Source organism: Lepidochelys olivacea (assembly GCF_965140295.1).
Source record: "Lepidochelys olivacea isolate rLepOli2 genome assembly, chromosome: 17".
Taxonomy (NCBI): domain Eukaryota; kingdom Metazoa; phylum Chordata; order Testudines; family Cheloniidae; genus Lepidochelys; species Lepidochelys olivacea.
The window spans coordinates 7,177,056-7,197,141 of NC_140427.1; the positions used below are offsets into that span (position 1 = coordinate 7,177,056).

At 45.7% G+C, this 20,086-nt stretch overlaps 1 protein-coding gene across 4 annotated transcripts; it reads left to right on the plus strand.

Annotated features, from left to right (window-relative positions):
• Window positions 1-1,570: 1,570 nt before the first annotated feature.
• On the plus strand, window positions 1,571-19,474 carry MRM1 (mitochondrial rRNA methyltransferase 1). 4 transcript variants are annotated; one of them, XM_084650723.1, is made up of 6 exons: window positions 1,571-1,611; window positions 3,823-4,706; window positions 8,100-8,193; window positions 12,607-12,727; window positions 18,448-18,567; window positions 18,673-19,474. In XM_084650723.1, the coding sequence occupies exons 2-6, from the start codon at window positions 3,859-3,861 to the stop codon at window positions 18,711-18,713; spliced, it is 1,224 nt and encodes a 407-aa protein (XP_084506849.1). In that variant the 5' UTR covers window positions 1,571-1,611; window positions 3,823-3,858; the 3' UTR covers window positions 18,714-19,474. The 4 variants fall into 4 exon arrangements, with proteins under 4 accessions (XP_084506849.1, XP_084506848.1, XP_084506851.1 ...); XM_084650722.1 differs by lacking the exon at window positions 1,571-1,611 and adding an exon at window positions 1,621-1,836; XM_084650725.1 differs by lacking the exon at window positions 1,571-1,611 and adding an exon at window positions 1,859-2,235.
• The last annotated feature ends 612 nt before the right edge of the window (window positions 19,475-20,086 follow it).

Sequence of the window (20,086 nt, forward strand, 5' to 3'; positions counted from 1 at the left end):
CCTCACCAGATCATGTAACATACTCTCTTGTATCAAGTCATGGGCAATCCGGAGATCTGAAAAGTGGCAACCTGAATCCACCATCACTGTGCTTTTAGCAGCAGGTCACGCCCAACCTCCGAGCTGGCATTTTAGAACTGTTGCAGCTTTTTCTTTGAGAGGAGCTGAGGCGTTTGGTCATTAGCAAAAGAAGCTGCATTTTTAAACGTGCATTTTCAAGCACAAGCCTGAGCCAGATTTCACTGAAGCCAACAGAATTACACCTGGGATGAATTTGGCTCTGTAAGATTTGTTTATGCTGTCAGCCTTGTCAAGCATCTCTTTACCCTAACTGGATTTTAACACTGTACATCAGGAGGTTTTCTGTGCATTAGTAGTAGCCAAGCTCCCTCTGCTGGCAACCAAGGAATCAAACATCTTTAGCAACTTGGGCCATTCTCTCCCATGCCCAAGGTTCACTAAGTTGTGGAAATTAAATCAAGTTGTCAAACTAGGACAGATAAAGAGCTGGTCGCTGTCTTTGGGAATTTCTGCAGAAGTGCATCACTTTACAGAGAAGGGAAGTAATAATTGCCAAGTTAGTTTTTCCAAGAAAATATCAGCAAAGCTGGAGACCTAAATACCACTCCCAGTTCTGCTGCGTGACCTTGGCAAGTCGCTTCACCTCTCTGTGCCTCTGTCTCCCCTTTACCTGTCTTGTCTATTTAGAATGGAAGCTCTTTGGGGCAAAGACTGTCTATGACACTGTGTTTATAAAGCACCTAGCGCAAGGGGACGCTGATCTCCGTTGTGGTCTCTAAGTGTTACTGTAATACAAACTAATACATACACTAAAGGATAGAAAATCATCATCATAAATGACGTCTTTACAAAATAAGCTTATATCTCAGGTCGTGGAACCATTTAGTGTGCAACTAAAGCCACAGTAGGTGGGTGGGAGTCAAAAGCTTGTGCTCAGCATGAGATTGTGTGGTGGTGGTGGTGGTGGGATTTTCCTCAGTGGGGAAAGCAGGCACATCTGCAGGTGCCAGGCCAGGTCTCTCCTCTCAGTGCACGCTGCCAAGGGGCCGTTTTCACTTGGATATTCTGACCATGGGTCCTGAGCATCTGCTGGCGTCAGCATGATTATTCCCAGCCTTCGGGCACGGCAGCCGGTCCCACAGGCGCCCGGCCGGGTATGGGGCACTTCTCTGGGCTACGGCTCTCTGCAGGGAATGGCGCTCTCTGGGGCACAGGGCCCACGCCGGCCCACTCCAGGGCACACCCACGGTCACCCCACCCTGGGAGAACCTTGGGGGCCCTCTCGGGCTGTGCCAGGACATGCAGGACGCACTGGTCCGCCGGACAACCTCCAGGGCGCAGCTGATCTCCAGCCCCTGGGGCTGGTGCCCCCTGCCCAGCAGCTGCCCCCCCCCCGAGACCTGCTATAGCCTGAGTGACCCAGCTGCCCACGCCACCAGGCCTTCCCCCCCCACCACCACGGGGCACGCCCCGCAAGGGACAACGCCTACCAGCAGGTGGCGCTGCAGGGCAGGGCGCCCCGCTGTCCTCTCCTCTCTATGGTGGGTTAGGGGCGGGGCCTGGCGCGCGGACCCGGAAGTGGAGTGTGAGGTAGGGGAGTGGGTGGGGGCGCCCGGTGGCGGCGGCAGGGAAGAGGTTGCTGAGTTCTCAGCCCTCCCGGCGAGGGGTCACCGCTGGCGGGGTCTGGGTGACTCCTCCCCCAGCCCGGGGAGACTGGAGCCGCTTCCCTGAGGGGGGTGTCCCCTCCCCCCCAGCCCGCTGCGCTGCCTCCCGGGTTTCCCGCCCAGGGCCGCAGGCCCGGCCCGAGCCCCGCGGGTAAGGCGCCTGCAGCGCGGCGTTGTCTCCTCCGCGCTGGGCCCGCGGGGTTTCCCACCCGCCTCCGGCTTCGCAGCGGGTCGACAACAGCCCCACGCCGCAGCCCGGAGCTGGGCCCCGTTCTCGTTTTCCCCGTAACGAGCCCTGTTGCTACCCTGCTTCCAGGGCCCCCGTGCTGCTTGGGCATCTCCTGCCTGTCCGCCCGTGCCGTGGCCCAGCGCAGCCGAGGCAGAGAGCACAGGAGCTGCCCGGAGCCGCAGAAGAAGTCCGTGGCCGAGCTGGGAATTGGACGGAGAGCCCTGGAGTCCCGGCCCTGTCAGCCCTAAAACCCGCAGTTCTTTCCCCCCTGGAGGCCGTTTGTTTCCATCTTCCTGTAATCCAGGGGCTCTCAAACTGGAGGTCGGGACCCCTCGGGGGGTGGTGAGGTTATTATACGGGGGTCGCGAGCTGTCCGCCTCCACCCCGGCCCCGCTTTGCATCTAGCATTTATAATGGTGTTAAATATGCAAAAAAGTGTTTTTAATTTATAAGGGGGGGGGGTTCGCACTCAGTGGCTTGCTGTGTGAAAGGGGTCACCGGTACAAAAGTTTGAGGGCCACTGCTGTAATGCTACTGGATAGCAGACGAGTGCCTTGGTGCTCGGGTTTGCAACAGCAGCAAGCACTTGAAGATGACTGAAATTTAGCCGCAAGGAGCGATGCAGACTTGGTGCAGCTGCTTATTGTTTTTATGTCTGTAGCAATATATTAGGCTAATAAAGCTATGCCCGAGAGGGGAATGGGGAGGGTCCAGTGGTTAGGACACAAGCCTAGAACGTGGGAAACCTTGCTTCATGTTCCTGCTCTATTACAAACTTCCTGTTTGACACTGAGTCCATCACTTAGCTGCTCTGTGCCTCACTTCCCCATCTGGAAAACTGGGATAATAATAATAATAGCTAGTTCTTATCTAGTGCTTTTCATCAGATCTCAAAACACTTTACAAAGGAAGTCATTATCATTAGCCCCCATTTTACAGATGGGGAAACTGAGGCATGGAAGGGGGAAGTGACTAGGCCAAGGTCATCCAGTAGGCCAACGGGAGAGCCCAGAATAGAAAGAAGGACTTTCCTTCCTCAGGGTGGTATTGTGACAATAAATACGTTACAGTTTGTAAGGTACTCAGTATGACAATGGGGGCCATATAAGAACCTTAAATAGACTATATTCAGTGTGAACAAGTCCTGCCAGTTGAGTTTATTACTGTAAATATATATATACTTACACAAAAAATATGTATATTTATTTCCTTCATGGAGTTCATCAGTAATATATCATGTAGACAGGTAATACTCAGTATGACAACTTTATTGCAAATCTATGAAATACTCTGTCACATGACATGGCACAACCTATGGCTTCTTAAGTCTGTTGATACAATCAGAAATGCTTAGATTAAATAGATGTGTATTTAAAAGAAAATCATGCAGGGAACATTCTTAACCATGACTGTAAGTTATTGTTATTGGCCAGAGCTTGAGGAGGGCTGGAGTGATGAAATAGAGGACCAGATCATTAACTGATTTAAACGGGCATAGCATCTTCTATTTGAATGATGCTATACCAGTTTCCACCAGCTCAGAATCTGGCCCAGAGTATTTTAACTAGATTTTGAGAGTCAAGCTGGACACTTTCTGTGGCTTACATGTGATCATCAGTGAAAGATTCTGCAGTTTGAATTTAGCTAATTCTATTAGTGATGCATGAGCGAGAATGGAATCCAGCTCATTCTCCCATGAGCATATTAGGCTAATATTAAAAACTTATTTTAGTCAGCAAAAAGCAGCTATGACTTGGAACACAGGCAGGGAGTAGATGTTAAAGTTAAGTGTAAAGTTTCCATTTGTAAATAGTCCTTTTTTCTGATCATAAGCATGTTTTAAAATTGTAAATATCAGTGGTATATTAACCCATATTGCATAACTGGCCCTTTATCTCCTTTTTCAAGGGGTAGCCGTTCTGAGGGAGGAGACTGAGTGGTAGAATGGCCTTTGTGGTGGAGATGGTGCCGATCTTCAAGTTCAGCATCTGGAAAGCTGCAAGAGTTTCATTTACTTTTAGTTGCAACAGTCATTTTCAGGCAGTGAAACATTTTTCAACTCAGGAGAAGGAGCCCTCGCAATCTGCATCACCCCCAGGGTTTGGGAATGAAGGAAATTCACACCACCACGGCAGCCACCATCTTTCAATGTCGGGACTTGGGGATGCTGCACAAGTGATGCCTAAATCACATCCTCCTCACAAAAGCTATAAAGGTCTCGCCCGTCAGAAGAATTTGCGGTGGCAGTGGAAGTCTAACATGAGAAGCACTGAGCAGGCTGCATCTTCCCGTGAGGAATTTAGGAACCTGAGAGAGGATGACTTTTCAAAAGAGTGGAAAAGACAAGTGCCAAAGCCTACATCCATTGAAAGGACCAGAGGTTCGGAGATCCTGTTTGGCATTGCGCCCTGCTCCCTGGCTTTGTCGCAGTCAAAGAGGGACTTTTTCAAGTTATTCCTCAAGTCGGGCAGCAGCTGCGCACGGCCTGTGATGGAAGAGTTTGCCCAACGAGCTAAGGCCTGCGGGGTCCCCGTGCACCATGTTAGAAGGCAGGTGCTGGATGCCCTTTGCAAAGGTCAAGTCCACCAGGGAGTTTGCTTAGAGGCTACTCCTCTCCATTTTAGGAGCTTGGAAGAAGCTGAAGCTTCCCATGTTGGGGTTGCCACTGGACTGGGCACACAGCTGATTTGGCTGGTGCTGGAGCAGATACAGGATCCTATGAATCTGGGTGCAGTGCTGCGTTCCGCACACTTCTTAGGAGTTGACAGAGTGGTGACCAGCCAAAAGGACAGGTAAATTTTATGCTTTGCTTCTGTGGTGGGGTTTCCTGTTCACATTACTGCTGGCTTCCAAAGGATGTTACTATCTTGCATATTTGTATAGCTCCTTTTACCCTAAATGACCCCCAAAGCGTGTTCCAAGCAGATATAGAAACTACGCTGGCTGCTGAAGCTCTGCATATGGGAGGCAGCATGGCTTAGTGGATAGAGCACTGGCCTGGAGAGGCCTGGCTTCTATTCTCAGTTCTACCCTGGGCCAGTTGATTGACCTTAGGCAAGTCAGTTCACGCCTCTGTGCCTGTACAGTTTCCTTGCCTGTAAAATGGGATAATAATGCTGACCTTTGTAAAGCACTTTGAGAGCTACTGATGAAAAACAGGTTGAGTGTGGTACTATTGTTATTTCACCCCATCTACAATCTTTGATTTTCACTTATGAGTCCTCCAATAATTGGAAAAGCTCCCACCTCTTGTTTACCAAGTGCCCTCCCTTTCCTTCAAATCCCTTCTTAAATTCCCCTCCTTTCCACAGGGCCTTCCTACGATACTCCTCTCACCAGTGCAGTCCCATGTTTTGTTTTAGTTTCTGTTAGATTGTAAAGTCTTTGGGGCAGGGACCTAGATCTCTTATTTGCTTTGTCTAGTGCCTTGTGAATTGATAGTGCTGTGTAAATAATGGCAGCATTAGGATATCGGCTTTGCCTGCTGCTTTGGGACAGATGCTGATTTCATTTCAGCAACCTGTGCTCCTTCAGGGATGGAAGGTGGGGAAAGTTTTGTTTGCTAACTCCTCTTGGATCTCTCCATTTTCAAATGCATTCCCCCCTTTTATTGCTGAAGTCCTCCTCCTATACCTGAGGCTGCTGAAGTCAACTGCCTCAGGAGCCAGTTAATGCAGTTTCCATTTTTCAGCTGGAAGGGGTGGGGGGTGCACCTTTCCCCATTGGACTGCCCTCTCACTGCTTCTGCAGCAGGACGATGAGTCAAAATCAGAAAATCCCCTGCTTCCTATTGGACAGCGTGTTGTGTAGCCACCAGCACACTGGGCAATTCCCGATTGTTGCTTTTTCCCCTTATTGCTGTAGGAGTTTCTGAGTTGCAAAGGGATTAAAAACATATCTTAACCTTTGGCGTTCTAACTGCCCCCTCTGCACTCATTCATTTCAGTGACCGAAAAGCCATTCCCTTCCAGCTGTGGAGAGATTAAGGGATTTTTTTTCTGTAGTCCAAGTTTTCAAACCCTATGGGTTTGATCCTGCATGTGGAAGGACTCCAGGATATAATGAGGATTTGCTCACATGTTCTTAACTGTCCTGTCCCCCAGTGCTGTACTATTAACTCCACATAAAGGGAACTGGAGCCTTTCTCTGAGCTTATTCTATACAAGCTGCCAAGAGTAATTTCCTTTTTCCAGTAAATATTGCTTTGTTGTCTCTGCCTAAACAGTTCACCGGTCTTTCAAATAAGAGGTAAAACCAAGGTCCTTTTATAGGCATTAAAGATTTTATCATCCTTTTTGTAAGGATAGAAGAGTCAGTCCCACCACTCTGGATGCATTCCAGCTCAGGTTGTTGCCTCCTGCCTACCTTGTAGTTTCAGCTGGATGTTGCCTTCTTCACTTTCGGTCTTAAATTGTTGAGCTGCCATGTTACACCCCAGAAGTGGATGGCCATATCCTTTTATAGGGTGTGTGTATATGTTTGAGCTACTGAGGGTTTCAAGGCAATTAATCATGCCCCAGCTACATCAATTTTGATTTGTTCACTACCATGACAGCTGCGCTCCTTTGGGTCAATGCAGATCACAAAGCCCAGGAAAAAGTGTGTGAGAGGTGGGGACGAAGCATTCTCGGTCGAGGGGATCTGGCTATGGAACAAACTCCCAGAGGACATCGGGTGAATCCAGAGTTTGACCATCTTTAGAAAATCTTGCAAAGCTTTCCTCTTTGAGAAGGCCTTTACATCATAAAAATGACCCTCACAGAACTGACATGCTTTCTACCCCAAGATGCTACCGAAAAAATTGAAAACCTGTACCCCCAAGTAGAGTTTTGTCCTGAAACAGAGCTGGAGCCCCCTTGAAGTCTGCTAGGGAGAAGACTATTGCTACTGATTTTAGAGGGAAGGCATTCAGCTACTGTGGTGATGGGCAGCAGTATAGAACCTCAAGATAGCTAGAGAGATGGGATCTCTTGGGATGCAAAGAGATTTGTAAGCATGCTCACAGTTCTGTGCTGTGCACAAACACACACACACATGCAGAATGCCAGGTGTCCGTAGCTCCTAAGGGCAGTGTATAATCTGTTTAAAAAAGCACAGGTGCTGCTAGTCAGAAGAGCCCTGAATTCTTTACTACCCTAGGTTTTTTTCTTTCTTTCCTTCCACAGTACGTTTATTCTAGTCCCTCTGCCTCTAGATTCAAAAGTGCAAGACTGCTGCTTGCACGATTGCAAGATTTGGCCTGGTCCCTGCTGTTCTCACTCTAGGGATAATGTGTTCTTGCACCTCTGAGCTGTGCTTTTCTGATCAATATCACTTGCTGAGCAAGTCCACCACTGTGTGTGTTTTTTGGAGGTATATTTTAATGTAGAGGGAATATGATTATTTTGTAGTAGAACTATTAAGGTTGCACCCAGAGGCCTCAGTCAGGGAGTAGGGTGCCACTGTGCTAGGCACTGGACATGCAGATACCATAAAGATAATCCCTGCCCTAAAGAAAGTACAATCTAAGTATAAAATGAGAAACAACAGGTGGAAATGGACAGACATGGGGAGCACAAGGGAATAGCGAGAAGATTATGAGAGGGGTGATGAGCAATGGTCCCAGCAGACCAGCAGCCTAACTATTGCATTGTAGGCATCACAGCAGAGGTAGTTTTAAGGAGAGATTTTAAGGAGGACAGTGTAGAAGCCTTGTGAGGCCAGTGATAATGGGAGGGATGCTCACTTCTCCCTGCCCTCTCTCTTCTGAACAGCTTCTGCTGAGGGAGGCAAATAGGGGATTAGCCCTGCTGATTCAGGTGTGTGGCAGGAGGGTCTCATGTATGCAAGGCTAGGATTCACATAGATTTTTAACAACGGGGAGGAGTCACCAGTGCAGTAGGTACATATAAAGATAGCCAGAGGTATTTAAACTTGGTTTGATGAGAAGTTTTGTTTTATTACCATTTTTAGTTAGTCTTGGTGTTCATTGTGCTCAAAAGTACTCCTCCAGCCTCGTCCCTGTGTTCCTGTCAAAACCTCCCATTCCCTATAAGAAAGTGCATCTATACAGTGATTAGAATCATTTGTAAACCGATTTAAAGTGAGTCATGAAGGCAGTAGGATGACCTAGCAAAAACAGTTTTTCAGGGTTTTTGTTTTGCTTTGTTTTAACTTGGAACTTTTCTTGGCTTCTCTACTGACAGCTGCCCCCTTACTCCTACAGTGAGCAAAGCAAGCGCTGGAGCCATGGAGGTTTTGGAAGTATACAGCACAGATAATCTCCAGAGATTTCTGAAGGTAGAAGAGCCCAGCTTTCCGTTTTTATTTTCTTTGCCCTTTTACCAAGAACTTTCAGACTGTCTCACCAGCTAGATTGCGTGGCCTGTCAGTAGGGGAGATCACCATTTTACAGCATTAGGTGCATAGTTAAAAGCTGTTACACACATATCCCCGATGACAGAGATGGAGGTTTTCAAAGGTACAAATGACACCCAGCTTCACTTACTATCTATAGCGATAAGCTGTATCTTTATCTATCAAGTAAATAAAGGCACTTGCCTGGGTTGATGCTTTTGAACTAAGGATCTTGTAGCCTTTTAGCATGAATAGCCCATAAACAGCTAAGGGAATTTAAAATAAATAAATATCTATCAGCTGCTTATTTTAGGCCACCATACCATGTATTAGCTGAACAATAACAGGACTGCCACTTATTCTGATTCTCCTCAGTGGTGAGAACCTGGTTCAGCCACTTTATTATTTATTTGTATTGTGTTGGTGCTTATGACCCCAATCATGGATTAAGGCCCCATTGTGCTAGGCGCTGTACAAATATGTAACATGAAGATGGTTCCTGCCCAAGTGAGTTTACAATCTAACTAGATAAAAATCCCAAACTGTTTTTAGACTAGCAGTAACGGCCTCGGTCCAAGGCGTCTGTGGAAGAACTCCCCACGGGTTGCAGACAATGGTTCAAGCCAAAGGAGACTGTGCAGTGTCTGCTTTCTAAGGGGGCTAAAATCAGTAAATAAGTTGCAATAAATGCATTGCAGGGCCAGGTGAGTACCTCTCTCCGTGTATCAATGGGTGTAGATCTTAATGCTTCATATAGGAACATTTTTATAAACTGAAATGAATAAAGGCACCTGCTTCCATGGTGTCAGGGTTGATGCTTTTGAACTAAGCACTTTGTAATCCTTTTGAATGAATGTCCCTTAAAGGGCTAAGGGAATTTTCAAAAGCACAACTCCTATTGAAAGTCAGTGGCACTTACATGCTTCTGAAAATCCCCCTAAATGTGCAAAGAGAGCAGATCTAATATTGATGTAATTTATGGGTACAGTTTTCAAAATCGACTGAATCCCATTTTTGGTGACTTAAGTTACTTTGAAAAATGAGATTTAGGCTCATGAGTCACTTAGATGCTTTTGAAATTTGTACCCTACACCTGTCTCAGTGTGACTGATCCTTTAAGGGGAGATGGGTCCCAGCCCCACCCGTGACACTTAACAGGTGGAGAGAATGATAATATCACATGACAGGCAGGTCATGCAGCTAAATCAGGCTTTCTGAGGGGAAAGTTAAAAAGGGAGCAGGAGGATTGTGTGAGCAGGTCTACACAACTCTTCTGAGCTCCCAGGCACTGGGCTCGGAAAGTGCAGAGCCAGTACCAGCTAGAGAGGCTAGAGTGTAGGGACCAAGCTTGCTGAAGGAGAAGTTTCAGGAGGGGGTTTGTTTCCTTTAGAACTTGGTATTAATAAACCAGATCCCAAGAAGGGGTGTTAGCTGATACACAAAATCTTTGTGAAGTTATTAAGGAGCCTGAGAGAAAGAAACTGCTGCAGCAACGTCACTGAGCCCAGAGCAAGTAGGCAGCTCTACGATAGCCTTTCGGAGTATGTCCGCACTGCAGCTGGAAGGAAGGCTCCCAGCCCAGGTGGACAGATGCACTGGGGAGGGCTCAAGGGAGAACAGTAAAAACAGCTGTGTGGACATTGCGGCACGGGCAGTGGTATGGGCTAGCTACCAGAGAGTGGATCCACTGGGTCAGACGAGCTTATACTTGTGCGGCTAGTGCGTGCTACCACCCATGCTGCAACATCCACACTGCTATTTTTAGTGCGCTAGCTTGAGTGGAGCTAGCGCCTAGCTGTCTTCCCTGGGCTGGGAGGCTCGCTCTCAGCTGCAGTGTAGACATACCCTGTGAGGCCTCTGTTGAGTTTGTGCAATATTTCTCTGTCTTATGTACCACCCGCTACAGGCTGCTGCTCAGAGGCTGGTCACACGAGGGCAGCATTGTGCAGCAGTTAAAATGTAGAGGAAAAGAGAAACTGTGGGTGGGTTGAAATGCTGTGGATGTGTTCACCTCGCTGGAGGGGCAGCTACAAAACAAATCTGGAGATTTGAGCTCCATAATGAAGCCTCTGATGAATGACTCTACAGAGAGGGAAGAGGGCTTTGAAAAGGCTCTTTAAACAAAAAATATCCTTGCATTAGGGTTGCCAGGCTTCCAGTTTTCAACCGGAACTCCCGGTCAAAAAGGGACCCTGGTGGCTCCAGTCAGTACTGCTGACCGGGTTGCTAAAAGTCAGGTCCTCCTCGAACGCCGGCCACTCACACCCCAGCACACTCCCAGCCTGCCCCTGCTCCGCGTGGCTCCCGGAAGCAGCCGGCATGTCCGGCTTCTAGGTGCAGGTGTGGCTGCGGGGGCTCCACACGCTCCCCTTGCCCCGAGCGCCAGCTCCGCAGCTCCCATTGGCCTGCACCTCAAATATCCTGTTGCACCCCAACACCCTGCCCCAGCCCTGAGACCCCTCCTGCACCTAAACTCCCTCCCGGAGCCCACACCCCCTCCTGCACCCTAACTCCCTTTCCCAACTCGGAACCCCCTCCCGCACTCTTAACTGCCTCCTAGAGCCCACACCCCAACCCTCTGCCCCAGCCCTGAGCCCCCTCCCACACTCTGAACCCCTCGGCCCCAGTCTGGAGCTCCCTCCAGCACCCCAAACCCCGCCCCCACCCCAGAGCCTGCACCCCCAGCCAGAGCCCTCATCCCCTCCCGCCAGAGCTCTGGATGATGGTGAGATAAAAAGCACATAAAAGATATTGATATTTAATTGAAACACCTGGAAGAATCGCAGTGTTGCTATAAAGTTCAATTTATTAACATTTTGGGCCATTGCTGAAGTCCATTTAATTGGACCCAGATTGGTCAGTCTAACCTGTGGCATCACAGGAGTGTAAATTTAATGTAGTGTAATGTAAAAAGTGCAGATTTCACAGGAAATGAAGCTGGCAAGAAACAGCAACTTGACTCTTGTTAAAGTGGATTTTCTAGTTAAAGGGACCCTGGCCAAATTAAGGCACCTGTACTGAGATTTTATCAAACAAAATGGGATTCATAGTCTTCTAAACTGCCACTCAACAAGAGTAAGGGAAGCAGAATTGGCCCACTAGTTAGATAAGGGCACTGGGAGCTGAAAGTGCTCAGAGTGTTTGAAAATCAGGTTCCATGTTTAAGGGCATAATTTTAGGCACCCAAGTTTGAAAATTTTGGTTTGGGCTTCTTAAGCTAGGCCTACACTTAGTTTTGCAGGCATAGCTGTATTGGTTACAGATGTGATATTTTTTTTAAGGACTTAGCAATGCTGGCAGAAATCTTAGCAGAGATGCAGCTACTGCAGCAAAAAAATCCTTTTGCCAACATAGTTTATTTTGCTCACCAGACTGGAATAAATTATGCCAGCAAAAGCACTTTTTTGCTGGTATAAGCTATGTGACAGATATTTGCAACCCCTTGCAGTATGTTTGGGGGCATTGTGTTAAATTTATATATGAATGTGTTCTACTCCAGAGGGGAAGGTTACCGCAGCTCCTCCAGGAACCAGAAACAGTGGAGTTCTATTAAAGTGAATCACTTAGGTTGCAAACACCTCCAGAGAGGTACCACCCCCTTGGGAGGTTTGCATGTACTGGTTTTCCCAGAAACCAACAGACAGAGAAAGGGATTTTGGTATTAAAAGGCTGGGTTTGAACTGACTCAGGGCCTTCTTTCTGATCCAGCAAACGGACAAGAGGGACCCCGACCCTTGCGGAAGGGTTGGAAAGACTTTGGCCTACTAGGGCCTCCTAAGACTGACGGGTAACTCCTGGTATGTTTAGTGTGTGTTTAAATTTGTTTACTGTTTTCTGTATGCTTTCTCTGTAATTCTTTCTACTTTTAGAAAATGTGTGTGTGCTTGGAAAGAGCTGTGTGGTAACTTGTGACAGCTGGGAATACACTGTTCATAGCCCTCGGAAAGAGCAACAGGCTGGCCTGCTGGGGATATCACAGCAGGGAGCTGTGCAGCCTTAAAAATCCCTGGTCAGAAGGGAGTGGGAGAAGGGTCCCTTCCCAGAGACAGGGGATGGCTGGAGACCTGACTGGGAACTCCTGGAGTGGCCCATGGGGGTGGAGTTACAGGTGCAGTTACCCTGAAACTGTGACAAGCTATCTTTACAGTAGCAGAGTTTTGCCGGAATAGCTATATTGGTATAATTTGTGTAAACAAGACCTAGATGTATTAAAAAATGAACAAACAAAAAGAAGCAAAGTAGATTAGCTACATGGTTGTGCTGAAAATCTAAAAGCTTGTGTGTGTATGTATTGTTTTTGTGAATTTAAAGAACCTGGAATCATATTTTTCTTTTTTGTCCCGTTTTCTTTCTAAGGCTAAAACTGAAGAAGGCTGGGAAGTCATAGGAACAGTCAGCAAATCTGAGGTCGAGGATAAGGTCCCTGTCATCAGCTGCTTAGAATTTCACTGGAATAAACCCACTGTTTTAGTATTAGGTATGGTATGTTGCAAAACTTTAACTGGGGTGAAGGTCTGTGATATGGAGACGTCACCTCTTAAGTTAGTGCTGATGTAGCAGTGTTGTCTTCGTCACATTAACTCTGAAAAGAAGCTAAGCATCAGGTGACGTAAAACAATCACTCTGTCTGGGACAGTCATAGCCGAGGTGCCTATAAAGTGAATGTGCTAATGGGAAGCTTATTAGGTGGACATTTGCTCACCCTTTGCTGAGTGGGTTATGCCTAGTGGTGCAATAGATGGGAGAGCAGCAGTTGGCTTTTCTTTTTCTTTTTCTTTTTTTTTTTTCAGTTTAATGAGCCAGCCTGAAAACCTTTCCTTTTATTAAAAAGAACCCTGCAAATTTAGTGCTGATGATAAAGAGACTAGCAACCCAGTCCCTGTTTAGTCATAGAATGGGTACCGCAGGGCAAATGACAGTTTCGCTTCCTCACACCGTGCCTTGATCTAGGCTGACCACTTACAGGAGTGGCCAGGGAGTTCAGTATCCATCTGTACATGGGGGTACCCAGAGGTCTTCCAGGGTGTACATCCACTCGTCTAGATATTTGCTTAGTTTTACAACAGGCTACACTAGCAAAGTTAGTACAAACTAAAATTTCATACAGACAATGACTAGTTTATACTGCTCTATACATTATATGCTGAAGTCTCATCAGCTCATGCCCCTTCTCGACCTATGCTGCATTGATGACATCTTCATCATCTGGACCCATGGGAAGGAAACCCTGGAAGAATTCCACCACAATTCAACAGCTTCCACCCCACCATCAACCTCAGCCTGGACCAGTCTACACAGGAGGTCCACTTCCTAGACACCAAGGTGCAAATAAGTGATGATCACATTAACACCACCCTTTACCGAAAACCCACCGACCGCTGTGCCTACCTTCATGCCTCCAGCTTCCATCCCGGACACACCACATGATCCATTGTCTTCAGCCAAGTGCTGAGGTACAACCGCATTTGCTCCAACCCCTCAGACAGAGACCAACACCTACAAGATCTTCACCAAGCATTCTCAAAACTACGATACTTGCACAAGGAAATAAGGAAACAGATCAACAAAGCCAGACGTGTACCCAGAAGCCTCCTGCTGCAAGACAAGTCCAAGAAAGAAACCAATAGAATTCCACTGGCCATCACATACAGTCCTCAGCTAAAACCTCTCCAACGCATCATCAGTGATCTACAACCAATCCTGGACAATGATCCCTCACTTTCACAGGCCTTGGGAGGCAGGCCAGATCTCGCCCACAGACAACCCGCCAACCTGAAGCATATATTCTCACCAGCAACTACACACTGCACCATAGTAACTCCAACTCAGGAACCAATCCCTGCAAGAAACCTCGATGCCAGCTCTGCCCACATATCTACACCAGTGACACCATCACAGGACCTAACCAGATCAGCCACAGCATAACTGGTTCATTCACCTGCACGTCCACCAATGTAATATACGCCATCATGTGCCAGGTGCTACAGGACTCATAAGGTGCAATGCCCCTCTATGTACATCGGCCAAACTGGACAGTCCCTATGTGAAAGGATAAATGGACACAAATCAGATATTAGGAATGGCAATATACAAAAACGTGTAGGAGAACGCTTCAATCTCCCTGGACGCACAATAGTAAATTTAAAGGTAGCCATCCTGCAGCAAAGAAGCTTCAGGAACAGACTTCAAAGAGAAACTGCTGAGCTTCAGTTCATTTGCAAATTTGACACCATCAGCTCAGGATTAAACACAGACTGTGAATGGCTCGCCAACTCCAAAAGCAGTTTCCCCTCCCTTGGTGTTCACACCTCAGCTGCTAGAAGAGGGCCTCATCCTCCCTGATTGAACTAACCTTGTTATCCCTAGCCTGATTCTTGCTTGCATATTTATACCTGCCTCTGGAAATTTCCACTACATGCATCCGACGAAGTGGCTATTCACCCACGAAAGCTTATGTTCCAATATGTCTGTTAGTCTATAAGGTGCTACAGGACTCTTTGCCGCTTTTATATGCTGAAATGTAAGTAAAATATTTATATTCAAATTGATTTATTTTATAATCATATGGTAAAAATGAGAACGTAAGCAATTTTTCAGTAATAGCATGCTGTGACACTTGTGTATTTTTATGTCTGATTTTGTAAGCAAGTAGTTTTTAAGTGAGGTGAAACTTGGGGGTATGCAAGACAAATCAGACTCCTGAAGGGGTACAGTAGTCAAGAAAGATGGGAGCCATGGAGATACAATATTAACTTTTGTTCACTTCCAACCCTTTTGTCATTTGGAGCGACTCTAGTTTGTTACTAGACCCCTGAACAATGCACACCTCTCCCCCCCAAACTTATCTTAAGCAGATAACGGAGATGATTGCAACGAATTTATCATGATGGTGTCTTTTATGGAGAAGTGTTTGAGTTTATAGGGTCTGAATGGTAAAGAAGCAAGTGGACGTTACAGCTGAAGTAAGAAACATTGCAGAATTCATCCAAGAATGCATATTTGGAAGCTCTTTTTGCTGCTCCATGTGAGCAGGCAACAAACGTGGTTTGAACCATTGCACTGAAAGGTAATGTCATGCTGATGATCAGCCATTGAGGGGCTGTAATCCTGCCTGATGCTACCATTTACTTGGCTCTGAAGACATTTCTTTAATTAAAATGTTTATTGAACTCCAGGAAATACTGACAAGACAACACAGCAAATCTGGCATCTCTACAAGATGTGTGGCACTATATTACAAAGGGAATAGAAAGGCTGGCAACGCAGATGATGGACCACAAAGAAATACATACCAGAAACAATGACAACCGCAAGAGAAAGGAAGAGAGAGAAAGTGACAGAAGTGTCATTATCTTGAATTATGAGAGATTTCTCCAGGAAAAAGTCCAAATATTCTTTTGTCAGGGGAGACTGGAGGCTGATTGGTAGATGCATGAGAAGAGTTCCCAAACCTTACAACAGTAATGACTTCAACTCTCTACTGAGCACTAACTCTTCACTGAAAAGAAAATTGAACATTATGGAGTTGTGTGATACTGGGATTGTTTGAAGAAATGTCCTGGATCTAAATATGTAGCGTACCTGTAGCAGCAAACAGAGAAGAGCAGCAATAAATTAGTGTGGAAGCAAGCTTCCCACACACTGTCTTATAAGAAAAGTGTTACAGACTTGCATTTGCCTTCCCAGCATCCTAGTCAGCTACAGTCTTGCTTGCTTGCCAAAGAGAATGATCTGAACAATATCTCTTAATGTTGTCTGTGTGCAAAGTCAATGCCTAAGGCAACAGATTGACTTCCCTAGAGACTGGAGATCTCTGCATGGGCCAGGATAGGATTAGCTCCCTTTCCTGTCCTGCCAGCTATTCATATCCTTTCAGTTCTTGGCATGGGTGCTGAGTCTGGGAATAAGGGTGCCTACTGTGGTTTTGTTTATTTGGACACCTGTCCACTTAGATCAATCAAATTCATTTTTCACAGGCCACTGAACAACCATCATCTTTTGGTCGCTGCTTATTTTGGCTGGATTTGAGTTGTCAACGTCCAACGCTACAATAGTTAATGATAACATAAATTCTGGATGTGATATTCAACATCATGCTTCATGGCGTAAGCCAAGTTCTGACTACGTGGTGTAGGAGGTTTCTTGCACTGTCCTCTGAAGCATCAGGTGCTGGGCACTATGGAGATGGGATACTGGACTAAATGGACCATGATCTGATTCAGTCTGGCAAATCCTAACTTAATGGGATGCAGAGCCTTTCATCTCTGTCAACCCCCCGAATCATCAGGCCACACCCTGAACAATATTACAGTCAGAAATGGGGACAAAAAAAATAATTAAATGATTGCATTTCAGCTGCACTCTCAAGGAGAGACAAAACTATGAGATTAAATTCAAAGAGCCAAAGTGGTAAATGTTTTGTGCAGCAATATAAACTAGCATCTTGTATTAGTTTATCTGATTCCATCAGCACTCCCTCCCACATCATTCTCTATCTACAAGTCTTTTTGCCCTGAATTTATGGGTTCTAATTATCTTAAGCGACTAAGGCCATAAAAAGCTTTGTAAAAGCTGGAAGGAAAATTGCTGCTTTTATTGGGAATCATAAGACCCTTATCAGTGAGAGAAAGGGAGTGTTCTAGGAAACATGACACCTCTGACAATAGCTGCTGGCCCAAGCTGAAGGAACACACCATAATATGAGCGCGAAAGGCTGATGAGATGAATGTGTTTGAAGTTATAAAACTTTTTTCTCTTCTGTATCAAATCAAGAAAAAGTAGAAGGGAAGGTGAAATCATTGCTTTTGCCTCCAGTATCTTGTGACTGAGAGGAATGGTGGCCCAGTGGTTGGGATGCTAACCTGGGAGACCCAGGTTTGATTCCCTGCTCCACCTCAGACTGCCTGTGTGACCTTGGGCAAGTTACCTTAGCTGCTCTGTGTCTCAGTTTCCAATCCATAGTATGGGAATAATAGCACCACCCTATCTCACCGGGGTGTTGAGTGGATAAATACATTAAAGACTGAGGTGCGCAGATAGTACAGCAATGGTGGTAATATAAGTACCTTAGACTGGAGAGATGATTTGGTGACAGCATTAGAAGATGGAGGCTTGCAGGCATTTTACAGAGACAATTCCAGCATGTAGGACAGCAGCTAGGTTCTAGAGTAATAAGCCTAAAATCCAGTAGAGATAGCCAGTGTCTCTATTATCAATCCCTTTTTGGCAAGGCTAAGAAAGGGGAATAGGTGGCTTCCTGTTCCATGGGTCTATTCTGTTGACTGCAGACCAGGGACCTTATTCTGTGTTTGTCTAAACTCTGCCAGGTGCACCTGTGGAGCTCTATAAATAATAGAGCCGATCTGGAGTCAGAGGTGGGGGGGGATGGTACTGGGGTTAGTCTGGGCCTTCTGAATTCATTTGTGCACAAGTGGAATTGTTTTAAGCAGCTCCCTTTCCATTTTCCTTTGTGACAATGGAAGCCAAACTACTACTAATGACCTGGCATAGATTTCTACTCTGCTTCACTAGTGTATCAGGTCAAACATATTAGGGTTGTTGGATGGCTTAGCAACTAATCAATTGAAGCCTCTGGTTAAACTCTCTGTGTTCACGAGTTGCACCCAGCTGGTAGTACTGTCTATTGGAAAAGCTGAACAAGTCAATATCAGTAGAGACATAGGAGTTGCTGTACCAGATCAGACCATTGGTCCATCAACCCCTGTATCCAGCTGCCAGCAGTGGACACTATGAAGCTTCCTCTGCTAAGTACCTGGTCAACTGTGCATTGCTCTACATTGAGAATAGGGAAGGATTTCCCCTGGCCCTTGAAAGGGTGCTATGAGGCTTTGTAATGAAAGTGCTACAGAAGTGCAAGGTATTAGCACTGGCTCAGAAACTCCCTAGACCTCTAAAAGCAAATCCAGACAGGTTGAAATGGGCCAGTAAGGAAAACTGCATGCATTACTGTCATTTGTTACCTCCGATTTCAATTTAACAGCTGGATCCTGCAAAACTGCTCTTGATCATGTATATTGTCCTATGGGACAAAGTCAATGGGACAACTTCTGTGAGTCAGCGTTTGTCAGGAGGGTGTTTTGACGGTTTTATTCATAAATCAATAGCAGAGTTGTGAAAATGTGCGAAGTTGGCGACACAGATCCATGAACATACCCACATCATATCTTTTTTCTGCAGGGAATGAAGGGTATGGGCTATCTTCGGAGACACAAAGTTTGTGCCACAGGATGCTAATCATCCCTCCTGGAAGAACGTTGCAGCCTGGGATCGAATCATTAAATGTCTCTGTTGCTACTGGTAAAAATAATTTAATTGCTCAAACTGATTGCAATTCCTGTTTCTTTAAAGATAAAAATTTTCAGGATGAGTTTCTATTAATGATGCCTTTTTGTTTTTTTGCAGGGATTCTCTTGCATTCTATATGCAGCCAAAAAATAAAGTAACAGAATGTGATTTTTACCATGAATTGCGTAGATCTTTACAAATCCAACCCTTTTGAGCAGGGAAAACAGTTCAGTGTTGTGTGGTTTCACTGACAATAAGTAGAGGTGGACACCCTTTTGCACTTTCCAGAGTCTTTGTACAGCTGTGAGCTCCTGAGAAGCTAAGGAGAAAGTAAACACTGAACCTTCTGCTGTGAAATGTTCAACTTAAACTTTAGAAGATTCCAGATACCATTCCAGGTTATGTCCAATGTCCTGCACTCCAGGTTGTCTCTGCACAATATTCCACCTGAGCATTGGATGCACTTGCTTCATCAAGCTGTGTTTACAGACTGCAAAAGCTCCAGGAACCTGATGAATACATAAACTCCCAAGAGACAAGATTAAAGGAAAATGTGACAGAGAGAAAGCTAGATTTCAAAAGCGTAGCCAAATCTCTCTGTGTTTACTGATGCAAAACAGTCATTAAAGTAAATGAACCTTGGATTTTTTTACACTAACACCCCTTTACAGAACTCATTGCAGCAAAGATCTCACTAGGAATAAGGACTGCAGAGTCGGGCCTATTCTGTATTTTTTTCATAGTGTGATGGTGTTTCCCATTCCACATCACTGTTTGGACATCTGAAAAAGTTGCATTGAATCTGACTGTAAAATAGGTCCGTAAACTCAATCGTGTGACAGATGTGACCTATAATGAAACTCAGTTGAGGGGAAAAAAAGTAACCCATTGAAATAAAACTGTCTAAAGATTTGTCATAGATTTGTGTTAAATTGTTCCTTTTTTTCTCTCTCATATGATTAGTGAACCAGGACACAGTGTATTTGTGTGAGCTGTGGGTGAGGAACAAGGATTATAGAATCATAGAATATCAGGGTTGGAAGGGACCTCAGGAGGTCATCTAGTCCAACCCCCTGCTCAAAGCAGGACCAATCCCCAACTAAATCATCCCAGCCAGGGCTTTGTCAAGCCTCACATTAGTGGATTCACTAGCATGTTCTCTCATTCACATTGTGAATGTTCCTCTTCCATTATGGTTCTTGTCCTGTAGAAGGCTGAACACCTGAGCACCTTCAACTCCCATTGAAGTCAATGGGAATTCATGACATTCAACATCTTGCCTTGCATTTGGGTGTGTGTGTGACGGAGGTTTCATTTGCAAATATTTCTGGCTGGAAAACCACACTTGTTAAATTATTGAAAACAAAATGAATGTTATCATTTAGCATCTTGACTATTTTATTTAGTTACTGTGGCCCTTTGCATAGGATCACTCATTAACACTTGATTTACAGTGCCCTTTAGGGATAATTTCAAACAATTTAGCTTACTCCATCCCCCCCCCTTTCAAATGAGCAGCTAAATCACTCAG